The following is a 21,106-nucleotide window of genomic DNA, read 5'->3' on the forward strand; positions in this document are numbered from 1 at the left end:
ACGAGGTCCCGAGACATCCCAAGGCTAGAAGGAACCAGGTATGATGTATTCATATCAATAATTGTCAAACTTTATCAGGCATCCAAATCACCTAAAAGCCTTGTTAAAATTTGGATTGTTAGGTCCCACTCCCAGTATTTCTGACTCAATAGGTCAGAATAGGGCCCAAGAATTTACATTTCTAAGTATTTTTCAGGTGATAATGATGCTGTTAATTTATGGGATCCATGGCTTTAGACATTATTGCAAGAGAGGACTGTCTCTGAGGGTAGTGTTTATCATTCTGTCCTAACCCCTTCCAGCATCATGGATTTATACTATGTCCTAGGGAGAGAGAGAGAGAGAGAGAGAGAGAGAGAGAGAGAGAGACAAATAAATTAAACATCACTGAGGCTCTGGAATATTTGGCTTTGGTAGCTTTCTAATTGAATATAACAGGAGAAGGGGGAAATTATTCTCATCCACAGTACCACAGATCATCAGAGCCCTATACCTTGAGTGTTCAAAGGTTCTAAGGCATCATGGATAGTGCCTGATTGGAATGATGAAATGGAGAGAGTGCCTAATGGAGGTACATATGTCACCTGAAACACAGTTGTTGATGATGATGGTGGTGGGCTTTAACTCCTTTTGGTTAGAATTTTGCCTAAGGCCTTTGAGTGGCATCATTTTAGTATTAAATTACAGTTCTTGTACTGTCTATAATTTGCAATTTGCCAACTGACTGGGTACATGCTCCCAGGGTTTCAGTAATGTATACATTCAATAAATTAGAGACTAAACAAATTAATGCTATGATTCTTATCTAAAGAATGAGATAAAAAGCAAAGAAAAACATTACTTGCTTCAGGCCACAAAGGTTGGTGGCAGAATTAGAAATAGGAGAGAGAAAGCTCCCTAACCTTCTTCATGGACCACGTTAGTTACTATTAAATATTCATTTAAACTGCTGACCATTTTCAAATGAAAAAGATCAATTCTGATTGTTATTGAATGCTGGTGACCCAAGAAAGAATGTGTATGGCTAACTGGGAAACATCTAAGACCACTGTTTTTTGACAAATCTGGGATTGCTTTAACAAGGGTCAAAAGCAAAAAAACTCCAGAGCACCTGGGTGGCTTAGTCGGTTAAGTGTCCGACTCTTGATTTGGTTCAGGTCATGATATCATAGTTTCTGGAGTTCGAGCCCAGCATTGGGCTCTGCACTGACTGCATGAAACCTGCTGGATATTCTCCCTCTCTTTCTGCCCCTACCTGGCTCATACTCTCTCTGCCTCTCTTAAAATAAATAATTAAACTTAAAAAAGAAAAGAAAAGAAAAAAGAAGGCACCAAACTCTATGACTAGCCTGTTGGGGAAGGAGTTCTGTTTTTCAGGGAAGGGAGTTATAAAGGAGAAGGCAGGTAAACAAAGCGTGCTGTTCATTTTGGGGTGAAGATGAAATCATTTTTCCCACAGCCTTTAAGGATGGATACAATCTTCCTCCACAGAACAAATAAATACTAAGAAAAATAAGATTGTCACAGACGGAAAAGAAGCTTCCCTTACTATATATAGGAACAAGTATAGGCTTAAGTCACCTCCAAAGATGGATTATCTCTGAACTTCTATAACACAAGGAAACTTTAAAAGAGGTATATAGAGTATAAATCTTCACAGGATCTTTAGAGAAGGCTTTGTTTAGACGTCACAGCCCTACATGTTGTGCAATATACAGGCTCTAATGTTATTAGATAATTAAAATGCACCTGGAGTTCATGAATGCTTTGAAAATATGACGCTATATATAGCATTAAACATTTCATTTGTAGCTGCAGAAAAATTGTGGCTTTTACTAGAATAATCAATATACCAGGATTTGGGATGATAGTAGAACCATAAGCACATTCACAAATTTGGAAACTAAGAAAGATCCAGCAAAATTTATATTGGGTGAAAGCACTGAGGGATAAAAATATATAAAGAAGACTATTTTCATACTATGGATGAATGAGAATTATTTCCTGAAGAATTGGACACTCCCATCATTTTTCAGCTACTAAAAGCTTATGAAATGAAGAGGTCACTTCGCCTTACAGATGTTCAAAGTAAAACTACACATGGAAGTTTTGTTATTGTCACCATACATGCAAGTATCTTCCCCACAGAGGTGGCTCTAAAGCCGTGGATCTAAAACTGAGCTGCCATTTAGAATTTGGTGGGGTGATGTTGTAAAATCCTGATACCCAGCGTATACCCCAGAAAATTAAATTAGAGGATTAGGGATGGAACTTAGGTCTCAGTTATTGATTTTTTTTTTACAGCTTTACTGAGGTATAATTGATACACAGTTGACCCTAGAACACAGGTTTAAACTACATGGGTCCACTTACATGCAGATTTCTTATAGTACAGTATGATAAATGTATTTTCTCTTCCTTATGGTTTTCTTAATAACCTTTTTTCTCTAGCTTACTTTATTATAAGAATATAGTTTATGATACAGATAACATACAGAATATGTGTTAAATGACTGTTTATTTTATCAGTGAAGCATCTGGTCAATAGCAGGCTATTAGTAGTTAAGTTTCTGGGAGTCAAAAGTTATATGCAGAATTTTTTTTTTATTAGGAGGAGAGAAAGTGTGTGTGTGTGTGTGTGTGTGTGTGTGTGTGTGTGTGTGTGTGAGGGGGGTGGGCAGAGGGAGAGAGAGTGAAAGCGAAAGAGAAAGAGAGAGAATCTCAAGCAGGCTGCATGCTCAGCCCAGAGTCTGACACAGGACTCAATCCCACAACCCTGGGATCATGACCTGAGCCAAAATCAAGAGTCAGATGCTCAACTGACTGAGCCACCCAGGTGCCCCAGTTACATGCAGACCTTCAATTACATGGGGGGTTGAAAACTGTACAAAAACTACATATATTTAGTGTGTACAATTTGATGAGTTTAGACGTGTACAAACACTCATGATAACCATCACTACAGTCAAGGTAGTACCATATGCAACACTTCCCAGAGTTTCCTTGTGTCCCTTTGCTTTTTTTTTTTTTTTTTTGCTTTATTTTGTGGTAAGAACACTTAACATGAGATTTACTCTCTTGACAAATTTCGAATGGATAATATCATATTGTTAACTATACAATCCATGTTGTATAGCAGATCTCTAGCATTTATTCATTGAGCATGACTTAAACATTATTCCTATTGAATAACAATAACCCATTTCCTCACTACCCAACCTCTGGGAAGCACTATTATATTCTCTGATTCTATAAATTTGACTATTTTACATCTGTCATATAAGTGGAATCATGCATTATTGATCTCATTATGACTAGCTTATTTCATGTTGGATATCTGTCAGGTTCATCCATGTTGTCACAAATAGTAAGATTTCCTACATTTTTAAGGCTGAATAATATTCCATTGTACATATATACCATATTTTCTTTACTCATTCATCTGTTGATGAACATTTTGGTTGTTTCCACTTCTGGGCTATTATGAATAGTGTTACAATGAACATGGGAGTGCGATATCTCTTTGAGATCCTGACTTCAACTTTTTGGATATATATACCCAGAAGTGAAATTGCTGAATTATATGGTAGTTCTATTGTTAAGTTTTTGAGGAATCTCCATACTATTTTTTCATAGTTGTTATGCCCACCAACAGTTACATTCCCACCAACAGTATTCCAATTTCTCTGTGGCTGCTCCAATGCTTATCTTTTTGTTTTTTAATAGTAGTCATCCTAGGGGCAACTGAGTGGCTTAGTCGGTTAAGCATCCAACTCTTGATTACGACTCAGGTCATGACCTCACGGTTTGTGAGGTCGAGCTCCATGTCGGGCTCTGTGCTGACAGTGCAGAGCCTGCTTGGGATTATCTCTCTCCCTCTCTCTCTGCCTCTTCCCTGTGCTCTCTCTCTTTCTCTCAAAATTAGTAAACATTAAAAAAAAATTTTAAATAATAGTCATCCTAGCAGATATGAGGTGACATTTATTGCAGTTTTTTTTCTGCTTTATTGTGATGCTTTTAACCTCAGCACAAAGAGTAAGTAATTTATCTTCCACATTTTCTTTATTGCACTTCTGATTTGCATTTTCCTGATAATTAATGACATTGACTATCTTTCCACATATGTGTTGGCCATTTTGCAGGATACAAAATTGATATATAAAATTGGTTGCATTTACATACACTAATAATGAACCATCTAAAAGGGGAATTAAGAAAACAACCCCACCTACAATAGCATCAAAAAGGATAATATACTTAGGAATGAACTTGTTTTTTCTGTAGAAACAGAAAAACAATTCTAAAGTTCTTAGGGGACCACAGAAGAATCATAGTAGCCAAAGGAAGATTGAAAATGGACAAACAAGCTAGAGACATCACATGTTCGGATTTCCAAATATATTAGATTTCCAAATATATTACAAAGTTGCAGTAATTAAAACAGTATGGTACTGGCATACAGACAAATATATACACTAGCAGAATGGGATAGAACAGAAAAAAACCTATCGTGTACACAACCAAATGATCATTGACAAGGAATGGGGAAAAGAAAATCTCTTCAACAAAAGGTGCTAGGAAGCCTGGATACACAAATGCAAAAGAAAGAAACTGGACCCTTATACTATACACAAAATCAACACAAAATGCATTAAAGACTTAAATGTGAGACTATAAACAGTAAAACTCCTAGAAGAAAACATAGGGGAAACGTTCCTTGACATTGCACTTTGCAGTGATTTCTTCAATGTGACACCAAAAACACAGGGAACATAAGCAAAAATAGACAAGTGCAACTATATCAAACTAGAAAGTTTCTGTACAGCAAAGGAAACAACCAACAAAAAATAAAAAGGCAACCTATGGAATGGGATAAAATATTTGTAAATCATATATATAATAAAGGGTTTATTCCCAGGAGGTGTAAGGAACTCCTAAAATTCAATAGCAAATAATCAAATAACCTGGTTCAAAAATACACAAAGAACTTGAGGACATTTTCCCAAAGATGTCAGTTATGGTCTCTAAAGCTCTAGAAATGAGTCCATGTGTACCTGTGGAGACTCTAGGTCTCTGGGGTGAAACTCAAGTATGTAGTAAGTAGCTTCTAAGTGGTCTACCTATATTTATCCTGATTTGTCACAGAAATCTTAGTCTATTCTATTGAGATTTTGCCTGTATATAAACCCATTATTTTATTACTTACTAAATATAGGCACCTATAAATATAATTCAACTAACATAGAGTTTGGCTATCTGTTTCTTAGAGTTGCCTCTGTATTAGCTTCCTATTGCTGCTGTAACAAATTACTATAAATGTAGTAGTTTAGAACAGCACAAATTTATTATCTTAAAGTTCCAGAGGTCAGAGTCTGAAGTGAGTCTTGTGGGTCTAAATCCAGGTGTCCACATAGCTGTGCTCCTTCTGGGAACTCTAGGGGAGAATCTGTTCCTTGTCTTTTCCTGCTTCTAGAAGCTGCCTGGATTCCTTAGATTGTGACTCTGATCTCTGCTTCCATCATCACATCACCTCCTCTGACTCTCACTCTCCTGCCTTCCACTTACAAGGACCTTTGTGATTACACTGGGTCTATTCCAGTTTTCCAGGATCATCTTATCATCTCAAGATTGAGATTATTTGCAATGTCCTTTTGCCGTATAAGGTAACATAGCCAAAGGTTTCAGGGATTCAAATATGACAATTTGTGGACCCTTATTTTATCTACAAAATTGTAAATAAACTACCATGTGATGGGCACGTGACCATAGTATTGCTGAAATTACACTGTATTAACTTGGGTTCATTTTGCCAGTCCCATTGGTTCAAACAGTGATTGACAGTACATATCCACAGTCATGTGAATCATGGAAATCTCTCTCCACAATATCACATGTGATTATAAGTCACCATTTGTCTCATTCGGTTTCAGTGCATTTGTTCAAGCCACAATTTTTCCCTGAAAAATAGTTGCCAATTTAGGCACACTTATATTTTATCAACCTTGCCAATTTCAGTTATTTGAATGGCATAGGAATATAACCATAGTGTATATTCTCTACAATGTTAGGCCACTGGCCCTTACACTTACAGTAGAATATGTGGTTCTCTAGTCTGCTCTTCTTGTGTTCTTCATTCATTCAATAGATATTTTCTACGCACCAACTAGAGGCTGTAGTGTTCTAGTTGCTAAATCAAGGGACCTCAGAGATTGCTCTACAGGAGTCATACACACACGCGTAATAAAAGACAACCTTTGAACTCCTAACCCCACAGAACATTAACCACCAGTTTATAGGGACTCTTTACGTGTCACATTCAGAGAATCTGGGTTGTTTGGCTGGTTGTTATCACAAAGAGAGTGCCTCTGTGGAGTAGAGTTGTGCCAGATCATCCGTGGGGCTGCGGGCCAGCCTATCAGTGGCTGGTTTGGACAGGTGCTCATTCCTGGTCCAACTACAGCGGCTGGTATTGTCACGAGGGCTATGGTGGTGAGTATTGCGCTTAAGAACCCCTCAGAAGGAGGTCTGGAGCGTCACGAGCATTCTGAGGTTCTCTGAGTGAGGCAGTGCCTATTGGAGGCAACATGTTTAGTGCATCCTGGACAAAAGGCAGATCTTAATGCTATTATTGCATATTTCACTTACCATCACTTCTCATTCTCTTCTTTCTCCCTACTTCTGTTTGGACACATCTTAACCTATTCACCTGGTAATCGCAAGCTACTGTTTTGTCATCTCACTTTTTTAATTTGCTGATTCTTGCATTTTATTGAGAATGTAAAGCACATGCTTTCTAATATTCTTTTTTCTAGTATAATTTTTTAACTATTTTTTTTACCTTTGTATCATGAGTTCAGTGGTTTATTGTTATGTTTAAGAATTCTAAGCTTCATGTTGGGTTGCTTCTGTTTTCTCCTCTGTGAATGATTAAAAGTCCATAAGACTTGGTGCTTATCACACATAAGGTCCATGACTTTCACTTTGTCTTTATCGCCAACCAGCAATTATTAGAATTTGCTTCTCATTTTTGAAGCCAGTAATTAAATGTTTGGTATCTATCTGGTACAGTTTTCCTGAACTTATTTCCTGAATTCATCCTCTAGTTGGCCTATATAGCTACGAATTAGTTCCTAGATATTTGGAAGTAATGAGTAGCTTGTCCCTTGTCCAAAACAGTGCTTAAAGTCTACCAGTTCACAGGTTCCTGCTTATAGGGATCTTTTTGTCTCGGAGTCTTTCAATTCCATCTTCATGTTCCAAGGTGCCACACACACCATGGGTTCACTTCCACACTAGCAGCATTGGGTACACTGAACTGTGGTTCTAGAATCAAGTTATAAAAAGAGATTGCTTCATGGAGGTGCCATGAGAGCTGTTTGAGAAACTGCGAATCAAGTTTGCCTCTAGTGAGAATGCAAAGCGTGGACGGGCAAGGGGTTAAGCTTCCACGTCCCCTGTAACAGGTGAATGTGAACACAGGTATGCTTCACCACAGACCACTGGCTGCTCAGCTTGGGCTCAGGACCTGTAGCAATGGAGCTTTGAGCATCATAGCATGTGATGGGGAAGAGTACAGCAAACACCATGGTACACTGCTAGAAAGGGAAGCAGCTGGCAGGTGCAGTATCCTCAGCAGGTGCCTGACAAATCAGACCATCCAGCATCTGCTGCAGTCAGTCTTGCTTGTGAGCCCACAGGGGACACTTCCAGAAATAATTCATGGGTACCGTGCAGAGGGCTGATAGTTTACAGGACTAGATTATACCAGTCAGAGACATTTGAAGTCACCACCATCAGTGATTCCATTGTTCCAGCCTCCCAAACAGAGAAAGCAAAGCTTCTTGGCTTCTCTGCTCAACAGGCCTAATTTTTAAAAATTGTTTTACTAGTGGTGAGAGGGCCTTCTTTATTCATCTTGAGCAATGTCAGCGGTGACAAAAAGAGCTGGCCATGTAGGAAGGCAAAAAACAACGATGTCAATGGAACATGAACAATTCTCAAAGATATATAAAGCATTGGCTCAAGGCATTGAAATTGGCAGAACAACAGCTAAGGATGCCACCCTTCCACTGTAGGGAGTGCAGTGCAGGAACTCAATGGGCAGTTATGAAAGTGGCATGCATTGGATGAGGGGACTTGAAGGTCTGGAATTCTAGCAATATTGCAGGTAGAAACTGAGAGTAAGGACTTTTCTTTGTTATTTTTAATTTGCACTCACACTTTGGTTATAGCATCCACTCCAGCCTACTGTGGAAGCCAAGGAGAGAGGATTTCTGAAGTTTTCCTTATTATGGCCTTCAGCAGAATAGAAATATTATCCAGGACATGAATGGACGGTGAAGGCTTTATCTTCCCTGTGGTTTAAATTTCAGGTTAAAGAAGTGAGGATATCATTTAAAAAATATTTTTTTTACTGTTTGTTTATTTTTGAGAGAGAGTGGGGAAGGGGCAGAGAGAGAAGGAGACACGGAATCCGAAGCAGGCTCCAGGCTCCAAACTGTCAGCACAGAGCCCGAGATGGGGCTCAAACCCATGAACCGTAAGACCATGACCTGAGCTGAAGCCGGACGCTTAACTGACTGAGCCACTCAGGCACCCCAAGAAGTGAGGATATCATTTAAAGAAGATGGGAAAATAAGTTAAAGATGCCTTAGACAGATAAAGATATAAACAGCATGACTATGAAATAAGTATGTCTTTTATGGGAATAATCAAGGAACCTCAGGAGCAGGAAACAACATTCAAACAGATTTCTTTGCATCTGGGCCTGCTAAAAAACCAGCAAGCAAAGCATAAGCAGATCTTGCAGATAGGAAAAGAGCAAAGTGAAAGATGAGCTGGGAAAAATTTACATCCAGAGGGCGGTATTTTCTTGCATGAGACAATAGTGGGACTTGGAGCCTATTCCCTACCTGGAAATTATTGCAGAGATTTTGAGTCCGTGTCCAAGAAGATACTTTGGAGTGGAAGAAAGATGCCCCTCCGGCTCACTATCTTCTTCATAACCATCTATGTGCTCAAATCCTTGAGAGTAATTATGCAGAGGAGCTTAATGTTTGCAGTGCTGGACAGAGAGTGGGTGCAGGCCAAAAGGCTGTCATCGGTGGACTTGAGTCTCATATGCCTGGGTATTTGCTGCTTCTGTCTACAGTGGGCATCTGTCCTGTACAATTTTTGCTCCTATTTTAACCCTAACTATGTATTTTGGTACTTATCAATCACCTGAGAATTTACTAATACTCTTACTTTCTGGCTAACCAGCTTGCTTGCTGTCTTCTACTGTGTCAAAGTCTCTTCCTTTACCAGTCCACCTCTTCTAGCTGAGGTGGAGAATGTTGAGGTTTGTTCCTTGGCTGTTGCTGGGTTCTTTGTTGGTTTTTTGTGTGTCAATCATCTTTTCAACTATTAGGAATTGTGTCAATGTTCGCTTAATCACCGTGGGCCGTTTCTCTACAAACAGCACTATGGTTAAGGGACTTAAGACATTCCATTTGTTTACCATATCTCATCTAATGGTTGCATTGGTTATTCCTTTCCTCCTGTTCCTGGCCTCCACCATCCTGCTCATGGCCTCACTGTTCCAACACATGGAGCAGATGCAACACCATAGCACTGGTCACTGCATGAAAGCTCACACCACTGCCCTGAGGTCTCTCACCATCTTCCTCGTCCTCTTCACCTCTTACTTGCTAACCCTACTCATCTCTATTATGAGTATCTCATTGGATAAGAGGTCTTGGTTCCGGGCTTGGGGAGCTGTCATCTGTGCTATAGTCTCTATTCACGCCGCTTAACTAATGCTGAGCATCCCTAAATTGAAAAGGTTTTCAAGATAAGGTGCTGGAGCCTAGAGACTGACTGAGGCACAGGGTACAACAAGACCCCTGGGTAAATGGGAGTATGCATTGACACAACTAATACCAATAACCAGCATTATTCTTGACAATCCCCCATGTAATAGTAATACACCATATGTGCAAGCCTCATTCTCCTTCATCCCACAGCCATCTATCTCTAATCAATTCTTTCTCTATTCCATGACACTCCTTCATTTGCTTTCCACAATCACCATGTTGGTCCCAACTTTTTCATGCATTTTTATTTTATCCTTTTCATGACTGCCAATTACTTTATGCATTAATATGAATCCCTTCCCCTCAAGAATTTATTGCCCACACCCTGAATATTCCCCATGCTAACCCCTCAATCCACTTTCCTAAACTTAGTCAAGAAAAGGTCTTGCCATCTCTCTCTCTCTCTCTCTCTCTCTCTCTCTCTCTCTCTCTCTCTCCTGCTGCTGCTTCTAAACCTTTATCCAATGACATAAATTTCCTTATTTGGTTCTCTACCAAATACTGTCCCTTAATTCCTCTAAAACTCAAGTCAAAAATGAACTCCTCTTTTATTTTCATTCACCAAGAAACTATACTCTTCCCAGAATAGCAGACTACTGACCCAGTCTGGGTTCATCCTAGAACCTCTCCAAATATTGGCAACCTAACTGGGTCAATTGTAGATAGTTTCCATTGGTTGGATTCTTGCCTCTCTATTGTACTACAAATTGGACAGAACTTTCTAGGAAGATTCCTAGATTGAGGCTTAGCTGGTTTTCGATATATAACCCAGGGGTCAGCTGGGAAACTCCTCTTACTTTGTAAAATCTGAATTACATTGGCTTAAATTTTCTATTCTCTTCTATATGTGCTCGGTCATAGTCCGAAGTCCTCCTCAAATGGGTAAGAATATAAGAGTTGCATAGTACTCAATTAAAAATCACCTGTAGGACTTTCCTGTGCTTTGGAAGCCCTTTTCAGCCTTCTCAATCCCACAGAACTCTCTCATACTCTTTCCTTTGCAAAAACTAGCCCCACTCTCTTCCCATGACATCTTGTTCATCATTTCTCCCCTTTTCACCCTGGCCCACCAGCAACAAAGTGTCTTGGCAACACCCAACTCTCAGGCCTTTGGGTCTCAGTTTCCGTCTGCTCCAGGCACTTATCAAGGTATTTTTCCTAAAGACAGCTTCATCTCTTAAGGCATCCTGGTGCCTGAGGTTTCACCTTTTATATGAATCAAGCATGTGTGATGAACTGAAATTCTGGCTCTCTTACTAGAAGACTGAAGCACCTACTGAGAAAAAGCCAACCTATCGGGAAAAGGACACAGTTATCTCAAGCTAGACTGTGAAAGAAAGACTTAGTCCCTGGAAGGGAATGGAAATTCCCATCTGGTCTCAGGTCTGTCATTCCAATTTGTCTCCAAGTAAAGCCATCCCTTAAATTCACATTTGAAACTGAGGATGTGAAACAGAAGCATAGTCTGAGAGACCACTCTCACCAAAGACTCTGTGCCATGCATCAGACCTCAGCACCACTGCTGCTGTTGCATAGAAAGGTCGGTGAACTATATTTTCCCACTTCATGGCACCACCCACGCAGCCTTGGCATTTCCCAAGCTCCAATGCTTCAACTATAGTAGAAGGTGGATGGAACATGGTGGATGCGGTAATATCTGGGGAACACAGTCATAACCCGATGAGGTGGGGCTGAGAAGAAGAAAGGAAAATAAGAAGTAGATATCAACATTGTGTTACCTAATCAGAGACCCCCAGGAATGCTTAGGAAGCTGGTGGGGAGATAGGTTGCAAGGGTTTGGGATCTGAACGGAATAGGTGGGACAAGAGACAGTAAAATTTGAGTTACTGCTATGGGTCAATTATAGTATCCACATCTTACATGTTGTAAAATCTCAGAAAGCTGAAAATAACAAAACTGTAACCTCCATATATGTATAAATAAAGAACGGGGTGGGGGGGAACCCTCCCCTTGACTATCACATACATAGATGCTCTTCCAGAATCTGTTAAATAATTTGTCATACTCGGTCTTCTTTTGTATAAAGTGCAAATGAAAACTTATTCTGGATATACAAAAGGTGGGGTGTTAGAGGTAGTTGAAGGGGTACAGAAATAAAAAAAATACAGTGGAAACTGAAATAATAACCATCCCTTATATTCATGGCACCTAACAATTCACAAAGAGCTTTCACATACATTTTCTCATTTTGAACTATAAAGACAGGTCAAGATCATCGAATCCAACCCAGATGGAAAACAGACCTGAGAAGGTCAAGTGAATTACCTAAATTTGCATTGTTGGTTAATACCAGACCTAAGAATCAAGGGAAAAGAAAAGGAAACCAAGGGATAAATTTTATTTTATTTTTTTTCCCAATATATGAAGTTTATTGTCAAACTGGTTTCCATACAACACCCAGTGCTCATCGCAAAAGGTGCCCCCCTCAATACCCATCACCCACCCCCCCCTCCCTCTCACCCCCCATCAACCCTCAGTTTGTTCTCAGTTTTTAACAGTCTCTTATGCTTTGGCTCTCTCCCACTCTAACCTCTTTTTTTTTTTTTTTCCTTCCCCTCCCCCATGGGTTTCTGTTAAGTTTCTCAGGATCCACATAAGAGCGAAACCATATGGTATCTGTCTTTCTCTGTATGGCTTATTTCACTTAGCATAACACTCTCCAGTTCCATCCATGTTGCTACAAAGGGACATATTTCATTCTTTCTCATTGCCACGTAGTACTCCATTGTGTATATAAACCACAATTTCTTTATCCATTCATCAGTTGATGGACATTTAGGCTCTTTCCATAATTTGGCTGTTGTTGAGAGTGCTGCTATAAACATTGGGGTACAAGTGCCCCTATGCATCAGTACTCCTGTATCTCCAAGGGATAAATTTTAAAGAAGCAAAGAGTTTAAATTTGGAAAAAGATGATTAACATTTAAAAAGGAAATACTTTATTTTTTTAATGTTTATTTTTGAGAAAGAGAGACAGATCAGGAGTGGGGGAGGGGCAGAGAGAGATGGAGACAGAATCTTAGGCAGGTTCCAGGATCTGAGCTGTCAGCACAGAGCCTGATGTGAGGCTCGAACTCATGAGCTGTGAGATCATGACTTGAGCCAGAGTCAGACATTCAATCAACTGAGCCACCAGGCGCCCCACAAGGGAAATACTTTATAAAGAACAGCAGCAGTGTTTGGACCAAGGACAAAGAAAATTCTTTTGAGAGTTGAAGTTAGCTAGATATGAAATTCTATCTGCCAAAGGGCTATGTACCCGTGTTGTCCAGCTTGTAAGTAGTTTATCCTATAATACTCGTTATTAACATTAATTTACATACATGCATAGAGTGTGTTGCCTGATAACTCACAACAATCAGGGAGCAGAAGATTAAAAAAAAAAAAAAAAGAAGATAAAGAAATCCTGGATTTTAGGAGCAAATGTTTAGAAGCCCATGGGTGGTGACAGTGAATTTAGGAGGAGCTACATGAATGTGGCATCCCAGCACCTGTATACACACCAAATCTTTAGCAACTAGAAAGTAGATTCTCCACCCTTCACACAATGCCCCATGAGTTTAATGAATGTCTTATGATACAGAGAAGAGTAGCAACTGTGGTGAATTTCTGGTAATGCCTGGCATGGAGTCTGTTCCTAATTAGACACACCACAGAATTTATTCATTGAATGATATTTTCTAAGTCCCAACCCCCACTCCTACCGTTCAAGTTACATGAGTTCAAAAACTTGAGTTGCACCATTTTGCCTGTTTCTGAGCTGATGTAAGCCTCAACAAGATCTGCCTCTGAACCACTGGCCCAGCCTGAACTCCCAGTAATCTCCAGCCTAAACCCAAGTGTTTGCACCAGAAGCATCTGTTTCCTGAATATCCATGCATAGCTCTACATCCTCACGTTCACTGATGCCATTCACCTTTTCCTGTGCTCCTCTTTATGACCATGGCCTAAGCTTTATTCCCCTTCGAGCCCTGGTGCCAGCCAAGCTCATACACAAGTGCCAAACCCGATCACTAACTCTTGCCCCTTCACGCTTGTTCCCCTTTCTGTTACACCTACTGTCTTTATCTCTTACTTGGCACTGAGTGTAAGCTCTGTCCCATTATCACATATCTCTTTATTTCACCTCTTTTTTTTTTTAAATTGAGATATAATTGACATATATTATTTAAGTTTAAAGTGTACAACATGTTTTTTTATGCCTTGTTGTTTATTTTGAGAGAGAGAGAGAGAGAGAGAGAGAGAGCACGTGTGAGTGGGGAGGGACAGAGAAAGAGACAGGGAGAGAGCAAGAATCCCAAGCAGGCTCCTCACTGTCAGCACAGAGCCTGATGTGGGGCAGGGCCAATCGAGGGGCAGAGTTGGACTTGGGGATCAATACTCACGAACTGTAAGATCATGACCTGAGCCAAAATCAAGAGTCGAGCAATTAACAGACTGAGCCACTCAGACACCCCACAACATGTTTATTTTATACACCTAGATATTGTAATATGATTACTACCACAGTGTTAGCTAAAAACCTCAATCATGTCACATAATCACCATTTCTTTTTTGTGGTAGACATTTAAGATCTAGTTACTTAATGACTCTCAAGTACATAATACGGTATTATGAAATATAATCACAATGCTACGCACTAGATCCCCAGAACACATTCATCTTCAGATTGCAAGCTTTTAACCCTTTGACCAGCATATCCCAATTCCTCCACACCCGAGCCCTTTGTAACCACCATTCTACTCTACAGGTTTGGCTTTTATAGATTCCATATATAAGTGAAATAATACTTGGCTTTGACAGGGATTCCACTAAATCTATCAGGTGGCTTTGGGTAGTATGGACTTTTTATAATATTAATTCTTCCAATATATGAACAAAGGACAGCTTCCCAGTTATTTGTGCCTTCAATCTCTTTCATTAAAGTCATGTAGTTTTTAGTGTATGGATCCTTTGATTCTTCATTAAACTTATCCCTGTCTTATTGTTTTTGATGCTATTGTGAATGGGATTCTTTTTAATTTCTTTTTTAGACATTTCATTGTTGATGTATAGGAATGCAACTAATTTCTGTATGCTGATTTTAAATCCTGAAACTTTACTGAATTTGTTGGTTACTTCCAAGTGTTTGTTGGTTAAGACTGGTCTCTATGTGCTCTCCCTGTGTAGGTGCATCACCTGTCTTGGGGCCAGGCATACACAGACAGCCACAGAGTCAGGGGAGGTATGGTTTGACACTCAGGGCATTAGGGGTGCCTGGGGGTCAGTTGCAGGGATCCTCAGGTGAGGTTTTCCCAGAAGCTCATGGGCAGAATTCCTGCTGGAGCCCAAAACACAGTCAGCAGTAACCATATCCCTTTAATGTCCTCTGATATTTGTATGCACATCTTTTCCAATCTCCTCCCTAGTAGTGTCCCCCACAGCTGGGGAAGCCGGGCACTCACTGCACCCCTTCTCTTTCTCCTATGGGCAAGGTGACCAACCTGTTTCTCTTACCTACATCGATGTGTCCAAACTCTTCTGTTTTTCTTTCCCAAGTGGAGTGCTAGAACTTCTCCTCTGGAGAATCTGGACTTCTACAAGGGCTCTCTTGCTGGTGAGTGTCTACCCAAGCTGGTGATCTCCACATGCTCTTAGACTACAGCCAAAAGGGGCTTAAGCCAGTTCACAGTCTCCTGCTGGTTCCATAGCCAAAACCGATATCTGTTTGCCTAGTACCTGATCTACAGGTGGGCAAGACTCCTCCCAGGTCCCTTGGCATACGGTGTTGGACCCTACGACCACCACAGAGGCACTTTTGTTTATGAAAGGATGCTGAATTTTAGTTGCTAAAGGAGGGACAAAAAGGAAGGCATCTTATGCCTCCTTGATGTTGATGTCATTGTGTCTGCTCCTATGCAGTGGAAGCTTTCTACACACAAGAAATTCAATTAATATTAAATGGTGATGATGACCATGGGATGATAAGTAACAACACTGAATTCTGATGACACAGCACAGGATTGGCTCAGATTTATTCCATAAATATTCACCGTCAACCTACTGGACACTGTTGGGAATATAAAGATGGGCTGGCAGCTGTATCAACCTGTGTTCCTCCTGGGAAATGAGGGCTCTTCCCTGAGAGTTCACATGTCAGTTTTGTTATTCCAATGGAGTGCTTAGATCAGCTTTTATCCTTCTTGTTTCAAGAGAACGTGGGTAGAAAGAGGCTGTGGGTGTTCCACGAAGGGGTAAAAGCTCAAAGGAGCCAAGCAGTAAGAGCCTTTCCTATAGCAGGGAATGATCCATCAAGTGTGGAAATCCCATCTTGAAGCACAGGAAACAGCCTGCCTGCATTTGCACCCCTTCCCCAACAGAGGGCACCAATGGCCAGATTACAATAGCACCAGGCAGTTAGGCTTTAATTTTATTTTCCCCTCAACTCAATGGTCCTGTAAGAGCAAGAAGAAGAGAGAGAGGAGGAAGTGAAAGAATTGAATCTCCACTTTCTTCCCTGCTGGTCTTCAACCTCTGTACTAGACCTAAGATAGTGGAGGAGATGAAGACTTTAATTAGATATGACATTAATGTTGATTTAGACTCTTTAAAACCTGAAAATGAGACTAGTCTTCAAAACCTGTGGAATCTATAATGCCATCAAGAGGTGATCTCTGGAATGTGTTTGAAGGCAGAGGTTGGAGAAAAGCTTGTTTCTTTGGAGTTCAGTCTATTCAATAAATGTGTTCCATGAGACATAAAAATCAGTATGATGTGAAATACCTCTGTATTTTCTTTGAGATCGCTTATCCTGTGTTGTGTATTTCATTCCCCTTATAAAAAGACGTTGAGATAAGTTCCTTGCTCAGAAAGAACTAAACCAAAGGTCAAGGTAAAGGCCTATCTCTGATAATCCTTCATTTTCTTGCCACTGTGGCGGTCACAACTTCCTCTACCTGAATCCAGATACAGCAGCCTTAGATTGTCTCTGTCGAAATACTTTTCTAAGGTACTCCTGACACAGAGCTCTGCTCTCCTGCTCATTCTGGTGCTTGTGTTTATATATTTCGTTACTGGTGTTATTGGTCTCCTATGAATGGTTCTTATCGTCTTGTATTTCTACTATAGATTGTGGCAAGTTCTTTCCAACATTGGTCTTGTGAAAGATAGAACAAGAGAAGACAAAGAAAGATTACCAGAGACAATGGAGGAGTAACATTGTAGCAATGAAACAATCATGACATACCTGCAATTGCAAACCAATTTTTTAAAACTGTGCAGATTTCTTTTTATCCCAGAAACACATATTAAAGGAGAGAGTTTAGGGAACTTGTTCTTGTAAAGCCTAGAGGAGGTATCTCCTTACAATCAGTGGGAAATAAGTTATTCCTGTGACTATTCTTAATGTCAAAATTCTTCCCAACAGGAAGGGAAACCATCTTCTTCAGCCTTTAAATAGAATCCTTGAGACACATTCACCATCTATTAGCCACGTCTTAAACTCCCAAAGAAACACTTTTTGAAAGACTATTTGTTCTATTTTTAATAACACTTGCAAAATTGATCCTAAGTGTGAATTGACTTTTTTGCTAGTTTTGCTGGCAAGGATATAGTTATATAAACTGTATTGCGGTGCCAAGTTTCTTCAAAACATATTTTTTAATAAAATATACCAAAAATGACAGGTTAAGTTGGTTGGATGAAAGATAAATCCCTTATCATGAGCTAAGTTTTCTTTAAATTTTAACCTAAATGATAGATTTTTTCAAAGATATTTTTATTAAAATATGCTAGATGTAAGTAACTGAAACACAGCCAAGATACAGTCAAAATGATTGCGAATAATCCCTTGCATTGCAGGGAAAATAGATCTTAAAACTTAAGTTTAAAATTAGAAGAAAGATACGTCTCACAAGCCTTCATTCTTAAAGTCTAAAGATAGACTGTGTAGGTCGATATTTCTTAAGAATATTGGCAGCTTGGTGTTGTCAGTACTTGATGGTTTGAATGAGGCCCACTCCAAGAACTTGGAAATAAGATCATCTTCTGAAGAGTCAATCAAGAAATCAGCTCGCGTCCCTACCTCTTCTCTAAATGTAGTAACCAGAAAATGGGTGGCTAGAGCATAAGTTTTTAGTCAGTATATAGTTTCAAGGAGGGCTAGGGAACTAGGCAGAATCAATGCAACCAGCAGAAATACCCAACCATACCCACACCATCTGCCACTGGCATCCATGACGTTAGGGGACAGGCAAGAGGACACGCATCACAGCTGTCCTGAGAGCCTCCGATGCCTGTGACCCAAGATCAGCTCTCACCTACACAGCCACTACCCCACATCACTTATTTCCTCCTTGTGTGACTCTGGTGGGTGCCTCTGCTTACTAACATGGATCACACATAGAGTTCTAGCTGCAGAGTCTGAAAAATGCCATGTTAATATCCCAGCCTTCACTGAAGGCTCACAGGAAGGGAGCCAGAGGGGGTATAGAGTGAGACAAAGCAGTCTCTCCACAACTTTCTTATGCAAATACCTGCCATTTGTAATTTATAGACCTTACACATTGATTGCCATTTTTCACTAATAAAAAACTAGTTAAGTATAGCCAAAAATGTGCTTATACCTAAAATGGATATGAAAATAAATCATGAAAGTTCTCAAGCAATTGATACCGGAAAAAAAAAAATCTCTATATAACATCAAGGATAATTAAATATGGCTACCTTGACATTTATTAAAATCAAGGATCCCAAACTCTAATAATTTCAGGCTAGTCACATAAATATGTGAAGTTCATGTAAGACAATGGTAAACGTGGCAGTACACGCTGACCGCTCCCCATGTCACTTGCTTTCTGTTGCAGAGGGGGAAAATACCTTAAATGTAATGGCAGAGAAGGGGAAGAAGACATTATTAGCTGTAGTATTAGATGGGCTTCATTTCCCTCCCTGATCCTCTTTATCAAACCCGTGCACTTGCTCCTAGCTGTTGTCACGATCAGCTGCTAACAGCTGACAAGAGCTCACTTCTTGAGAAAACTGCTAACAAACAACAGAAACAGCCTTACTCAGGAAACTATTTTCAGCCTACATATTGTAGCCTACAGCTAATGACTGAATGATATGGAGTGTAAATTTCAACCCCCTTGGGCCAGACTAACTCCATGGTACAATTCATACTCAGAACTCCCTCTGGGATCCCACATCCTTACCTAGCTTTCCCCTACCTGCCCTACCCAGCATGCCTCACTCATTTTCTCCTGAGAACTCTCCTTCACTATATCATCTGAACAAGAAGCTGCCCAAGTCTTGTCTCCAGGGAATTAAAATGAACTAAGAAACTAGCTATTTTCGATATTGTTGTAGTAGAAAAATAGTAAGGAGCAAAGAGAAAAAAAGAAGGCACTAATACTTAGTAAAGAGAAATATATCAGAGCTAAACAGTATAAAAACACATGTATGTTAAACTCTAAAATCTAGCAGTAGATAATATATCTTATTTTTAATTGTACATGCAACATGTTATAAAAATTGACCACAGATTAGACGAAAAAGAAAAAAAAAACCAAAAGTTTCAAAATGAAATAATACAGCCAACGTTATTTGACACAATACAATTAACCCAGAAAATAATAATAAAAACGATTAAAAAGACCTTTTTACATAAACCTTGAAAAACATGCTGAAAACAACTCTTGGTTCAAGGCAGAAGACAAGACTTCAAAATTTATTGACAATAGCTGCAAACAAAACATATCAAGTCTGTGAGATACAACTAAAGCAGTTTTAGTGTTGAATTCCCATAAAAATACAAATACAAAATAAAAATCCATTAATTAAACACGCTACTCAAAAAACTTTGAAAGGAAAACAAAAGAAAGCAAGAAGAAATTAATAAAGATAAAAGCAAAAATTGATGGATTTGAAAACTGAAAAAGAGTTAAACTAATAAAATCGAAAAGTGTTAGTTGAAAATTTTTATACAATAGACAAATTACTAGCTAATTTAATCTAGAAGATCTAGATTTAATCTAGAAAAAGAGTTAAACTAATAAAATCGAAAAGTGTTAGTTGAAAATTTTAATACAATAGACAAATTACTAGCTAATTTAATCTAGAAAAAATGGGGGAAAAAACAAAATTATCCAAAATTATAAGTGACAAAAGAGAAATAACCATTAAAACAGAACATTAAGATTTTTTTTAATGTTTATTTACTTTTAAGAGAAAGAGAGAGACAGAGACAGAGGCAAGAGCGGGGGGGGGGGGGGGTTGGGAGGTGGGGTCAGAGAGAGGGAGACCCAGAATTCAAAGCAGGCTCCAGGCTCTGAGCTGTCAGCACAGAGCCCAATGCCGGGAGCCCACAGACGCCCCAAAATAGAACTTTTAAAGAAAATTGTGAAACTACTTTGCAAAACTCTGAGAAAATCCATTTTAAAATATAGATGAGGGACACATGGGTGGCTCAGTTGGTTAAGTGTCCGACTGTGGCTCAGGTCATGATCTCACGGTTCGTGGGTCCAAGTCCCAAATCAGGCTCTGCGCTGACAGCTCAAAGCCTGGACCCTGCTTCAGATCCTGTGTCTCTCTCTTTCTCTGCCCCTCTCCCACTCGTGCTCTGGCTCTCTCAGTCTCTCAAAAATTAATAAACGTTAAAAAATTTTTTTTAATATAGATGAAATGGGCACCTGGGAGGCTCAGTCAGTCAAGCAGCCAACTTGGGCTCAAGTCATGATCTCGTGGTTTATGGGGTTAAGCCCCACATCATGCTCTGTGCTGACAGCTTAGAACGTGGAGCCTGTTTCAGATTCTGTGTCTCCCTCACTCTCTGCCTCCCCTCCACTTGTACTCTCTCTCTCTCTCAAAAATAAAGAAAACATTTAAAAAAATTTTAAATATAGATGAAACAAATCATTTTCTACAACAATGGAACAGAGGGACTTCCAGGTTTCTGTTCCACATGTAAGGAGCTTGGAAGTTGCCATTCCAGCCCAGCCCATGTAAAGAGCTGAACAGACTGAACCCTGGCAAAGATTACCTAAGCCAGGTGATCAAGGTTAACCTCATTAGTGGTATGTCATACCCCTGCTATGGGCCCCTGGTAGGAAGTAATAAGAATGACACTTCAGCTCTGTGGTCTTCCTCCTAGAAACCCAGTATAACCATGAAAACAACATCAGACAAACCCAAACTGAGAGACATTCTACAAAATACCTGAGCAATTCTTCTCAAGACCTCTCAAAAAATCAGA

The 21,106-nt window shown here is 39.6% G+C and overlaps 1 protein-coding gene across 1 annotated transcript; it reads left to right on the plus strand.

Annotated features, from left to right (window-relative positions):
* Positions 1-8,974: 8,974 nt before the first annotated feature.
* TAS2R16 (taste 2 receptor member 16) lies at positions 8,975-9,794 on the plus strand. Its single transcript, XM_058723548.1, is given in 2 exon segments — positions 8,975-9,307; positions 9,309-9,794. Coding segments are annotated over 2 exon segments (819 nt in total).
* Positions 9,795-21,106: the final 11,312 nt, after the last annotated feature.

This window comes from Neofelis nebulosa, chromosome 4 (assembly GCF_028018385.1).
Source record: "Neofelis nebulosa isolate mNeoNeb1 chromosome 4, mNeoNeb1.pri, whole genome shotgun sequence".
NCBI lineage: Eukaryota > Metazoa > Chordata > Mammalia > Carnivora > Felidae > Neofelis > Neofelis nebulosa.